Source organism: Grampus griseus (genome assembly GCF_964374135.1).
Source record: "Grampus griseus genome assembly, chromosome: 17".
Classification (NCBI taxonomy): Eukaryota; Metazoa; Chordata; class Mammalia; order Artiodactyla; family Delphinidae; genus Grampus; species Grampus griseus.
This window is the reverse complement of record NC_139011.1, coordinates 7,205,464-7,218,401: the sequence shown is the minus strand read 5'-3', so window position 1 is coordinate 7,218,401 and position 12,938 is coordinate 7,205,464. Positions and strand designations below refer to the sequence as shown.

The 12,938-nt window shown below is 48.6% G+C and overlaps 1 protein-coding gene across 2 annotated transcripts in view; it reads right to left on the bottom strand.

The window, feature by feature from the left end:
- Window positions 1-12,938, bottom strand: part of ZFAT (zinc finger and AT-hook domain containing) — a 187,611-nt gene that overhangs the window by 112,821 nt on the left and 61,852 nt on the right. For both annotated transcript variants that reach the window (XM_082674419.1, XM_082674418.1), the window contains 2 exons: window positions 6,267-6,455; window positions 4,375-4,525 (listed from right to left, as the gene is read on the bottom strand). In XM_082674419.1, coding sequence (XP_082530545.1) covers window positions 4,375-4,525; window positions 6,267-6,455 — 340 coding nt within the window. The remainder of the gene's footprint in view (window positions 1-4,374; window positions 4,526-6,266; window positions 6,456-12,938) is intronic.

The window sequence follows — 12,938 nt, the reverse complement described above, 5'->3', positions numbered from 1 at the left end:
GACAGCACGTGACACGGTAGGCGCTTAGCCAGGAGAGTCTGGCGGCGGCAGTCAAGGACCGAGGTGGGGGGAGGCAGACGTGCAGGACAGCCAGCGGGAGCTCAGTGTGACCTGCCCCAGGCTCCTTTCTCCCATGGCTCCACCAGTCATGGGCCTGACGTGTGAGCCCCCGTCTTCCTCCTCCAGCATGTCTGGTTCAGAACTCAGACAGGGAAAATAAGGTTGTTCAACTGCCATTTGTTAAACTCAGACATCATTAATTAATAAGTGATTGCCATTTTATTACCACTCGCCTGTGCGTTTCGAGCACTGTGTTAGATTTTGTGTATGCGATAGAGAATGAAAGCCTGGTCTGCCTCACGGGTCCTTTCTCTCTCAATACGGCGACGTGGATGCTGAATGAGATGGTAATAGTAATCACGGCTAACAATTACTGAGTACTTACAATACTCAAAACTCCTTGCTAAGTATTTAATTTCAACCCTATCATTATGCCCATATTACAGGTGAGAAAACTGAGTATAACCCAAGGTCATACAGTTAGTAAGTGGTGAAGCCAGGATTTGAACCCAAGCAGACTAGAACCTGCACATTCTTCCACATCCTCCTACTGCCTGGAAACACTGTGAACACCAACCCCCCTTGCCGGTGGGACCATACACGCGGACCTCCTGTGAGGCGGGTGAGGCTTCCTCTCTCCATAACTGCTCCCTCGGGATTCTGCCTAGGTTATCCAGGTAGGTCCTCAGAAACACTGACGATCATTTAGTGCCATTAATCAGACACCATTAAGCTGTACCCACTGTAACGGTAAAGTCTATATTTATGGAACTATCCATACAACTGTGTTTGACCAACACAGGTTACCTTATGTTTTAAATGAAAAATATTTAAGCAGACTGCGGTCCATAAACACCAGAGGGTAGAAGTCCCATGCTGTAATTGAAACATTCAAATCTGAAAGGCAGTACTATGCCTGCATGCTAAACCCAAGGCTAATTTAAGGAAACTAATTTGGACCTTTCTTAAATGGCAAAGATACCCAGAAGGTGATCATTTTACTGGAGGAAGAAACTCTGGTTTCACAGCATTAATTAAACAAGTCACAGTATTTCCTTCTCTAATGCAAGGTCTAAATGGTCTTAGGAGCAGCTCTGACTCTGATTTTTTCGTATTATTACCCGAATACCTGGCCAAGCCCTCAGTGCTGCCTCCCACCAAGGGTGATGAATCGGAAGAAGTGGCCAAGCCGCCGGCACCAGGCTCTCAAGCGCAAGCCTGCACCCGTGGGCTGATGCACAGAGCTGCGACGTCGGGTGATTCCTACCACATTATTTCACTCCGAATGTCCCCTATTCATTGAGAGAGGCACTCTCCCCCACTGCATTTTAGAAAGCATTCAGCCAGAGCTTTAAAAGATCAGACCCCTTGATCCAGTTATTCCACTACTGGGAATCTAGCGAAAGAAAGAATACGAAATTCAAGCAAAGGTGCTCATTGCATGAGTTTTCACAATAGTTTAAGAGTAGAAGCTGCTTGAAGGTTCCAACGTAGGGAACTAGTTTGGACATTTCTTTTTTTTTTAAACTCACTCATTCATTCATTCATTCTTTCAAAAAAGTATTCCAGGCACTGGGGACACAATGGGGACAAAAACAAACACAACTCATGCTCCCTTGTAGTGCACCTTCTATAGTAAGTGGTGGGCCAGCCTGGTAACCATATAAATGAGCAGATAAGGACCACCAGCTCCCTGTGATGGAAAAAGGCAGGATGCTCTAGGAGCCCAGGTCAAGGCGGACTGATCTGTCTGGGGGACAGGGAAGGCCACCCTGAAGACTGGACATTTGAGCAGACAGCTGAAATATGAACAGAAGTTAACCAAGTGAGGGGGAGGGGAGGCATCCAGTATGAGGAAGAGGCACGTGCAGGAGAGATCAAGGAAATAAAAAGGACCCGGATGGCTGGAGCAGATGCTGGAGCCCAGAGAACCAGAGGGAGCACAGGAGGGGGACCAGGCTGGAGAGGTGGCAGCCGTGGAAGACCCTGTAGGCCAAGTTCTCCTAACAGCAATGTGAAGCCTTAAAGGGTACAATCAAATGGGCATCTTACAAAGAGCTCACTGGCTGCAATGTGGAAAGCTGAGCCGTGGATCGCGATGCTACAACATGTCACTACAAAACAGTTTGTGAATAATCTGAGTAACAAAGGAAAGTAAGTATAATGGGATTAAGTATTAAAAGCAGGATACAAAACTGCACATAAAATATAAACTCGAGGGCTTCCCTGGTGGCGCAGTGGTTGGGAGTCCGCCTGCCGATGCAGGGGACACGGGCTCGTGCCCCGGTCCGGGAAGATCCCACATGCCGCGGAGCGCCTGGGCCCGTGAGCCATGGCCGCTGAGCCTGCGCGTCTGGAGCCTGTGCTCCGCAACGGGAGAAGCCACAATAGTGAGAGGCCCGCGTACCGCCAAAAAAAAAAAAACAGAAAAAACCAAATATAAACCCGATTTTATAAAATATATGGGCTGAAAAAAGGCTGGAAGGAAATAACATTAAAAATATTAACTGCTTATCTTAGGGAACATTAAAAATATTAACAGTGCTTATCCTAGGGTAGTGAGATTACAAATAATTTTTTTCCTTATAGATTTCCGGACTTTCGTCACACGAAAAGCCTCTTTCGTAACTGTTTTACAATTTAGACTATAAAATATTAATAGAATGCTTGACAACAGGAATACAGCCTCAATCTACTGATTAAATACTGAGTATATTTACCTGTAACTAGATTAGCATTGAACTGAAACCCTCCCCAACAGACCCTGAAATATCATGAAGATAATTAACTAAGGTCTACAGATCAACCTGCGTTGAGACAAGAAAGATCCTCAAAATTAATTCCATTTCAGTGTGGCCAAAGGGGTGCATATTTTTACAGCTTTATCGATTAATTCAGTTGCTCACATTTGCAAGAAGAGAGGAGTGAGGCTACAGATGAATGAAGCACCCAGATGACATGACGTTATAATTCAACAAGAGCACTTTCCACATATGGTATCATTTATTCCCACCACTAAACTAAGTCAGATTCTACTGGACAGTCTTGTGGCCGGTGTAAGAGAGGCTCAGAGGCAAAAGCATTTGTGTCCATTCACAGCAGAGCCTCATCCAGGCAGTGGCCATGTCTGTCCTAATCTCTCTCACATCCCCAGTGCCTGGCACATAGAAGGTGTTTAATCTGTTGGGCTGAAGTCCAGTAGAAGGGCCTAGAGCCAACCCAGGTCTGCCTGGTGCTAGAGCTTACGCTCTCATCAAGAACACCTCACTTCCCCCTCTTCCAGAAACAGAGGGAGCCCACTTGCACTGGCACTTTGTCTTTCCCCTCAGCTGGGGAAATGTGTACAGAACTCAGGTGATGAGAGTTTGCTGATCTACGTCAGCAGGTACATATCACAGCTGAGCTGGTGACCACAGGGAGGGTGGGGGGACATGCAGGCTAGTCCCCTCTGGGACATCGACTCACCCAATGTATTTGGAGGACAGTTTTCAGTGTCGATTCAAGTTTTAAGCACTCCTATCCTTTAAGAGGGCAATTTCAATTCTAGCAATTTATCTCACAGGAAGTCTTGAAGAAGTATTGAAAGAGGGAGGAACCAAAACCTTGTCCGTCAAGCAAAAACTGGCTATATATAAACTAGTGCATCTACATGACAGCAAACACACTTAAAAAAAATATGTACTGAAAAGGAAAAAGTCAAGGTGTGGTAAGTTTAAAAAAATAGGTTGATAACAGTGCCTTTGGTATTTTATGCTAGGAAAAAAAATAACAAAATTAAAGTGCTATATTTTAGTATATCATGAAAAACTTATGGTGGCCTGTGAACCACGATGTCTATAGTAGTGACCACGACCAGAAGAGGTGCTATGTGTTACTGTAACTGCACATCACACGGATGTTGGAACCTTCTACAGGATGCTTATGCTACTTTTGAAAGTAGGGGGGAAAGAGAGATTTTCTTTTTCATTATAAATTGTGGAGCTATGAAAATCAGCTAATTTACTAAGTAAGGCCTTGTTCACACCTCTTTTTATTCAGATGAAGCACACATCTGCCTTAAGCAGAACGCTCCACCTTCCTTAAGCCGAGGCGCTGCGTTTCCCAAGCATCTTGCTGATCTGCCACGCGTCGCACAGAGGCTGCTTGGGCTCAGCCAGCACTCTAGGGCCATAATGGAGGGGCTAGTTCTCAGGTTCAGTCAAGAAACCGAAACCTTTCATAGATGGGTTTGCACACAGCGTCCTGATAAGCTAACACGCCCATCTCTCGCCCTCTGCAGCGGTGGCTGGAGTCGCACAGAACAGAACGCTTTACCTGCTCGACTTCATGGGCTGCTCATAGGGTGTCTGCTGGATGGCGTACTCCTGGTACCCTCTCCGGGGCGCCAGGTCGGCCACCGCGGCCTCGGGGTCTGCGGCTCCTGCTTCCGGGGGCCCAGCCTCCACCGGAACAATCTTGGTAGCACCTGAGATGGAGGCATAACGCACCACGTATTAAAGAGGCGCCGTGAGCGCCCTGACCACCCCCTGCCCCCAGAGCAGGGGACGGAGCCTGGGAAGCATATTTCTTTACTGTGTGGCACCCATGCAAAGGACTAGTTTTCCTTCAGTTCACACCTTTAACTTGTGTGTTTGTATACGTGTATGCATGTGTGTGTAAGTGTGTGTGTGTGTGTGTGTGTGTGTGTGTGTGTGTGTGTGCATGTGTATGTTTGGGGGGAAAGGGCAAGTTTTCCAATAATCAAAACCTTCTTCTGAGATACCTTTTCACTTGATCTCATTAAAAAACAAAAAACTAGATCCATATACACATATATGCTTCCTGCAAGATTTCACATAGATCCACATGTGTTAAACTTTACGCAAATGTAAAACAGCGTCAAGACAGAATGGAGCAGTGGAATCAACTGTGAACAGGAATCTAAGCTGCCTGGGATCTGGTCCCAAATATGACATCACCCTCCCGCCTCCAGACCTCTGTGTCCACCCTGTGAAATGAAAGGTCTGGAGTGGAAAACTCAAAGGTTACCTTTATTCGTGCAAGTCCAGGATGTGAAACGATCAAAGACCGTTTATAGCAGCGTATGTGCACGAGGGTACACGCACACGCACATTATATATCAAGTGCACTAAAGAAAAGGCTCCAATCTACCTCTCGTTTCTGGAATAGCAAAGGAAATTAACCACTTTTTACCCCCCCTTACAGAAATCTCAGAATACTACCAGCAATTCTTAAGAAATCATTATAGAAACTTTCTCTAGAGATAGCTAAACCCAGGAAGCTCTCTCCTGGCATTTCCATTTCCCGGAATAACACTTCTCTGAAGTAGGGTGGGGCAGACAAAGTGACTTTCCAGAAACAACTTCTAGTCACATAATCTTATACGGCTTTTTCTCTGCTGATTACCTTACCCTGCACTGAAGTATCAAGAGGCATTTATTCAGCCTTTTCATTTTAAATAGTGAGTTATCAATACTATTAGCACTGAAAAAAGATGTTTAAAAAGGCTCTAGCTGTCCTCAAAATCCTAAACTTGATTTTTCAAAATTTTATTTAACAGCTATCACCTCAAATGGATAGGAAAAAACCCATTATCATACTTTGGAATCTACTATCATACTGCTTTTTGTCTAAAGTATCCTTTCCTGGAAGAGACTTTTTTAAAAAGGGTAGTATAAGAAATCCACTGGCTATTTTATGTTTAAGGAAGAGGAGACAGGAATTTCTAGTATCATAAAATATATGATGAACCCACTAAAAAATGCAAAAAAAGAAAAAAAAAGTGAGGTGGAGGGTTTTGGAGAAGCCGCCAACCTCCATGTGGTGCGAGTGGTCTTACACGTAGGATGGGGCGGTAAGGGCGGGGAGGACTTCCAGGAGAGGGGCTGGTGAGGGGGCAAAGAAAAAGACACTCTCCTTGGCCACTGCTCTTGTGAGCGGCCACTCAAACGACAAGGACAGGTCGTGGCTGCAGAGGTGGCGGAGGCAGCAGCAGGGGCAGCCCTCACTCCCTTTCCTCTGGACATGCTCGTCCACCACAGCCCTGGGCAGTGACAGGTCAGCCATCATCCCAAGGTACTGGGTAATTCAGTGGAGAGCCCGACAGTGAGGAAGCCGCTCAGGATCACAGCCCCAGCTGCCTGGCTGCCTGCGGCACAGCCCGGCCCACAGAGTCCCATTCTGTCCCCTCCGCTTGTTTTGCTCACCTGGAATCACTTCATGAGCCGTTAAAACCACACTTATGATGGGCTTCTTGGCTCCGGAGATCTGCGCGGCGTCTTTTCCCGAGCAGACCTTCTGGACTTTCTCCACTCTCTGAGTCCGCAGTCTCTTCGGGGCCTTTTCTCGATCATCTTCCTTATACTTCTTCTCCAGCTCAAGGTCAGATTCGTTACCTAAGGAGCAAATACCAAGATGCATAGAATATCCTCCTATGTCAGTGATGGAGTCAGGGAGTGCACACAGCCCCAACCCTTTTACGGGACGACAGTAAAGGAAACATACACGTGTGATACAGACACTGGTCCACGGTGCCATGCAGGCCCCTTTACCACTTCGGGCAGCATCTTTGCTTCTTCAGTCTTTCACGTGATTCAGTAAATATCATCCCCCGCCACAGGCCACCACATGGGCACGGAGGATACAGCTGACACGGCAGGCAGAGCCACTCATCTTGTTGTCGTGAAGCCAACCAGCCCACAGTGTCATCTATCATCAATCAACACTGCGGAGAAGACATGGTCTTCTTTAGATATACAGCCTAAGAAGTTGTTCAGTTACTCATCTTCCAGTTAGTAGGTGCCTTCCATGTGCCAGGCACGGTGGATATAAAGGCTGACAGGGTTTTGTTATACAGCAGAAACTAACACACCATTGTAAAGCAATTATACTCCAATAAAGATGTTTAAAGAAAAAAGAAAACAAGCTTAGCTACAAAATAAATAAATAAATAAAAGTAACCTAAAGCAGACTGACAGGGCACAGACCCAGACCCTGCTCTAGAAAGCCCTGCAGCCTGAGGGGTAAGAGACACTTCATACCAAAGTGAAGCATAAAGGAGTGCGTGCTATTCCCAATTCCTAAGTGAGAAGGAAATACGGGGAAGGAAAGGACAGGCGTTGTCTCTTTCCAAGAATCACAGCCACAAACCTGCAGTAGCCTGCCCAAGAACTACTTCTTCAGAACATTCTAACAAAGAGACAGGACCCACTTGGTACAGCCCTGCGTTAGAGATGAACACGGGGTGGGTGGATGGTCACGGGACAGGCACATGGTGCAGGCTTGGAAAGCGCTGGACTAGGGGTTGTCAGGGAGGTGAAGTCAGAACCAGGAAGTAATAAAGCAGAAGCCAGAGAAAAGGGAGAAACCAGAGGGAGACAGCCTGAGGCAACTCAGGAAGCCTGTGCTTCCCCGTGATTTAAGTTGTCCACAGCCGGACCCACAAAGAAACCCACCGATGGACGCCTGAAGGAAGACAGAAAATGGAGAAGTGCAAGCTCCTAGGACGGCATGCTGGCTGGAGGAAATCTCTCGCAAGACGAGGCCAGGAAAAAACCTGGCTAACGGGGCAGGTGGATTGAAACAAACAATTTTCTGTGTTCTATAAATGAGAGTCTTTTCGCGCTTGTCCCAATCATCCAGGTGCTTGAACATTTTTAGATCTGGTAGAAACAGTCATGGGTTTTTTTTAACTGCTGGAAAAAGGTCTTTAGTCATATAATTAGTGTCAGCACCAAACATGGTAACAGCAAACTGAAAAGAAATATTAGTAAATGAGATCATGATTCAGAGTGTACTCTGCAAGGCCAAAGGGAAAAGTCAAGACGGTTACATACCTCCACCCCTTGAAGAACACAATGACTCCTAAAAAGCTGAAGAATGGGGCAAAACACGGTATCCCCAAAGTCACTGCCGATGCTTACCTGATGTTCTCTGATTTTTGATCTGCATCGGGTAGTTTTAAGAGATAGGTGTGCATAAATATAGAATATGCTGGATGCTATAAAGAGGTAGAAACATTCTATAGGACTTCTTGCTTTTAAAAATGACGCTTTATAAAAGAATTCACCACAGATTACAATTCAATACGTGGATGACACAGCAGGAATAGATAACGTTTATATAAAAAAAAAAAAAAAAAAACAAGAATTAGAGCTTGCCATAAGGTGAATCTGGGTTTACATCATGAATCAACTACAAAAGCCAAGAGCATACACACGATGTCAGCCGGCATGACCACGAAGTAGCTGAAGCGATCGCGGTTACACTCGCCACACTCTGCACTGGATTGACCGTATCTGGACTCAGCTTTACGCATCGTACGTTAAGAATACACTGCAGAACTGGGTGCACGAGGATGGTGGACAGGAGTGGAAGAAGGTCTGGAGGACTGAAACCCGCTAAAGACATGGGAGTTGACCCAGGTGGAGATGAGGAGACTGGATGGGACTCCGGTCTCTCAGCCCAACGATTACCACAGCTCCTATTCGTGTCCTTGCTTCAGCCACCCGGCCCGGTCCCCAGGACAGAGGAAGCCGCTCCAGCCATCCTGGCAGCGGGAACTCCAGGACCCCAGCGTGGCCAACAGGGTCTGGGGTGAAGGCTGCCAAGGGCTTCTGGGAACAGTTTCCTTCCCTAAGAAAACCTCTCCTTCACTGGGCATCACTACTGTCCACTGCCTGGAACTGAGGCAATCACCCAGAACCTACAAGAGATCAAGGGAAAGCCCAGGTCGACACCTTGAGGGTCCGAATGAAGGATGGACCCTGGGACAGCAATGGTACATCTGCACCCCCCCGACCCAACCCGACCCGACCCTGGAACCGCCGATCCCCATGCATCTGTGATGTGGGAGAATGGACATTCCCACTTTCCAATTCGTTTCTAATTGATGCCTCTACTGAAAGTATCTCGACTAACACACTCTCCAAACCATTTTCCATCTTGACCAGAGAGTGAATCGTTTTTAAAACCCAAATCTGACCCTGTCACTCCCCTGCTTAAAACTCTTCAATGGCTTCCCTCCCATCTCCATGAGCAGAAAGTGCTAGATAAAGTCCTCCAAGATTCGCCATCAATCATCTCTCCCACGACCCCTGCACCCTCAAGGCCAAGATCCCCAAGTACGCATCCAGGTGTACTCATCTGCTCACCCCTTCAGGCTCCAACTATACTGAACTACAGCCCCTGGAACTGCATGCAGGTCCCCGTAACATCTAACACCCAATCCACAGGCCCCTGCTTGTCCAGATGACAAAGGCAGTTCAGATTTACACACAAACACACACACACACACACACACACACATACACACACACCAAGAAATAAACATTATCAACGGTCGGATTTCCCACACTGCTTTGCAATTATCTGTTTGGATGCCTCATCTGTGCTGTGACCTCCAGGAAATTGGGTCTGTGTCTTCTTGTTATTTTATTGAGCCTGACGCAGACCGATAGCAGAGGACCTAACCTAGAACACAATGAAGACCTGCTCTGTTGTGCTCAAAAAGGCGAAGCTAGGACCAATGGGTAGAGGTCAGCAACAGACTTCACCAGAAGAAGAAATTTCCAGCAGTCAGAGCCATCCAACGAGGGAGAGGTGGCTTTAGAGATGCGTTTCTCAGGAGGGTTTTCGAGGAGCTTCACATAGCAATCGTGATGCTGTGAGAAAGACGGAACCACATGGGGGGTCAAATCAGACAAGCTCTGCATCTCTGAATTCTGAGACCCTCCCAACAGGGAGATGGAGCTGCTATGTAAGGACGGCAGGAGAAAGGAGGCGGAGGGGCGGGCAGTACAAGACAGTAAAAGAAAACGCGGAGTAAGACAGCGGGCGACGGGAGAAGATGCACCTTCCACCTCCTGGGCAGCCACCAGCACCCTCCGTGCCCGCGTGGGCTCTGATTCTCCCCGTAGCAAAAGCCAGCGGGGCTCTCACCATGTCCCCGAGGCCCACACACGACCCTGGCAGCAGCTACAGTGGACACTCAGGCTCACCCTGCACCCCAGCGTCCGACCTCAAGCTTGCACAGGTGTCTTGAAGCATTCGAGCTAGGCCCCTGCTGCCCAGAGGTGGAGACGGGTCAACGTGGTGGGGACGACCCTCAACCAAGGAGGAATGGGAAGCAATGCACAACCACTCTGGGCTCCCGGCCTGAGTGCACATTTCTGGGACACATTCTGGAAGCTTCGAGATCCTGGCAGAGTCGAACGCCCAGTGACCACAGCTGGAACCCAGCAGCAAACCCTTGTCTCTCCCCCTTCCCTGTCTCACCCTCCCCACACCTCACTCCTGCTTCCTGGGATCCCCACCCCAGTAACTGCCTGCAGCCGGGCAGCTTGCAGGGAGCATAAGCAAAGTCAACCCCATTCAAAACTGTCCCAAACGCGCACCTCCAAGCCCCCACGCCCTCCATCAATTCCCTGTGGCCCCATGCGACATGGATCCACAGCCCATTCAGCTACATTCCACTCTCGAGAGCTTCCAGAAGTTTCCACAGTAAGTTTTCCCACTGATCCAGGCACCACGTGGCAGACACTGTACAAGCAGCCTTGGAAATGATTCTTGGAGTTATCTTAACCCAATTCCTCGACGACTGGAGCACAGTGGAAAGAACACAGCCGCTACAGAACAGAAGCGTGTGCGTGCAGGGAACAGCAGGTAATTCCGGGTAAAACACCGCGTATAAGAAAGGGGAGCCGAGAGGTGGAAGAGGGGCAGGCAGGGGCAGAGCGTGAAGACCCTGGACGACAAAGGACCAGAGAGGAACCAACAAACAGCGGGCCCCGTGGTGAGAGGCAGTGGTCAAGTGGCAAAGCCTAGTACTGTCCTACGGGGACCAAGAGGACATGTGGGTCTGGCTGGTCAGCCGAGAAGTGAGGTCCACGACCAGTGCTCTGCTTTCTCCGTGGGGAATGGTGCTCAGCTTAAAGGCTCTTCATGCACCATGATGCCTGGTCTTATTTCTAAGAAGCCCCTCTCCTCCCCCCTCCCCTCTCTGGCAGGGCCCTGGTCCATCTGTGCTGAAGGCTGGTGAGAACATAAAGGGCGGCACTTGCTCAGTGCGTCCTCAGCTGAGTTCCCAGAAGCAGCAAGAGGCCATTTGCTCCTGATCACTGTGCTGATGAACGGCCCACCTGGGCGCCCGCCTGCCCGCATGAACGCACACCATGCAGGGACTGCACGGCTGGCAGCCCTGGTGCAGCACACGGCCGCTCCGGCCCCCACTTCCAGGGCCAGGCATTTAAAGTCCTGTCATGCTTGGCGATGGCAGCCCAGTTCTGCTCTGCAGCCGCGCTCCTTGCTACAAAGAAGCAATTCTTGGAAAGTGAAGAAAACTGGAGTTTCTGTTCCGTTCAAACTGGTAAATGTCTATCTTCCCTGCACTGAGACAGACTAAACCCTCTGGCAATGAACAAGGCTAACGGAAGGTGGCTCTTCTGACACAGTCGGAGAACCCCAGCTGACACCCAGGCTCCCGGGCTGATGCCAATGGGTAATTTGGGGTAATTTACTCACTCTTGGTTCAGAGAACGCCCAGCTGACTCCCTGGGCTGACACAGTGCCTGGTGAGGAACGGGCAGCAAGTGGATCTCTTTCAATAAATACACCCAGCATGGAAAATGAAGACAGTGAGGGGGGCTGGGCGTGAGGGAGCACCCGGGTCCCACTCCACGTCTTCTAGGTAGTGCTTTCCAGATGAACCGCCTTCCAGACAGGCTGCTACTTTCATGTGTTCATTACGCAATGAATGTTAAGGTAGTATTTTATCTTCAAATTGTATGAAACATCTGTAATATCTTCACTGAGCTCTACAAAAGACTCTATCCAAAAGAAAGCAGGATGTGATTTTAAGTGAGATCAAGAGTGGAAGTCTGTCTGAGATGCTTAAAAGGCAGAAGAGATGGGATACCATCAACCCGCCCCCGGTAGACCAGCAAGGGCACAGGAAGGAAGGTCAGTGTTAATCTCATCAGCAACACTGGGTTTCAGACTGAAATATCTGACAGCGTCTAGGCCGGTCTGGTGTTTTTCCTTTAGTCAATAGTCATGAGAGGGAGGTAACCTGTACCACTGTAATAGCACGACGTTATCTTCTGAGAGGCACATTACAGTCTGCAAAGCACTTTCATGAGCACTAACTAGCACCTGTAACTCTACTGCATGTGCACACTGTGCCTTTTTAATCAACCTTCTTACATTTCATTTTTTCCTCCAAGGCTCTAATAAAATGTGCTTTTCCGGCATATGTGGTGCTTGGCTGAAGTGCCCTTGTCCAGCAAATTTCACACCGTGCTGCACCACCATCTGAATCCAATTGTGATCGCCACTGCATCAGGATGTGGTTTTCAGACATTTTTTTTTTTTAGCAGCAGGACATTTTGAGTGAATTCTTTAAGCAATTTCAACATAAACAATCAATAAAAGGGCATGACTGCTCTGGTTAAAGTGGGTAGGGTCCAAGCCAGCCCCCCACTAGCTACCCCCTCCACGGCCCTCCCAGCCCTCCATCTCAGCCGCAAGTGCCTCAGCTTTAAAACAAGTAGATGAGGATGCAGGAGGGACTGTCAAATACCACTTTCACCACCTTCGCTGCTCTGAGTGGCCAGCGCAGAGTCAGGGTGTGTGAGCTACACTCCAGCTCTGCCTTCGAGCTGGACCAGTCTGCAACTCTCTAAACCTAGGGTCCGAATCTGCAAAATGAGTCATTGTGAGGTTCAAGTGAGGGAAGGTCACAGAGTCCTCTCACAGGGGGGCGGCGGGAATCGCAGTCGCCCCCAGGCTGCACGCGTTTGGGGCCAGTGACTTCCTGCCTGAAGATGCACATGTGCAGCTCAGGGCTGGGCTGGGCTGGGGTCATGGCTTCGCGGTGGTTC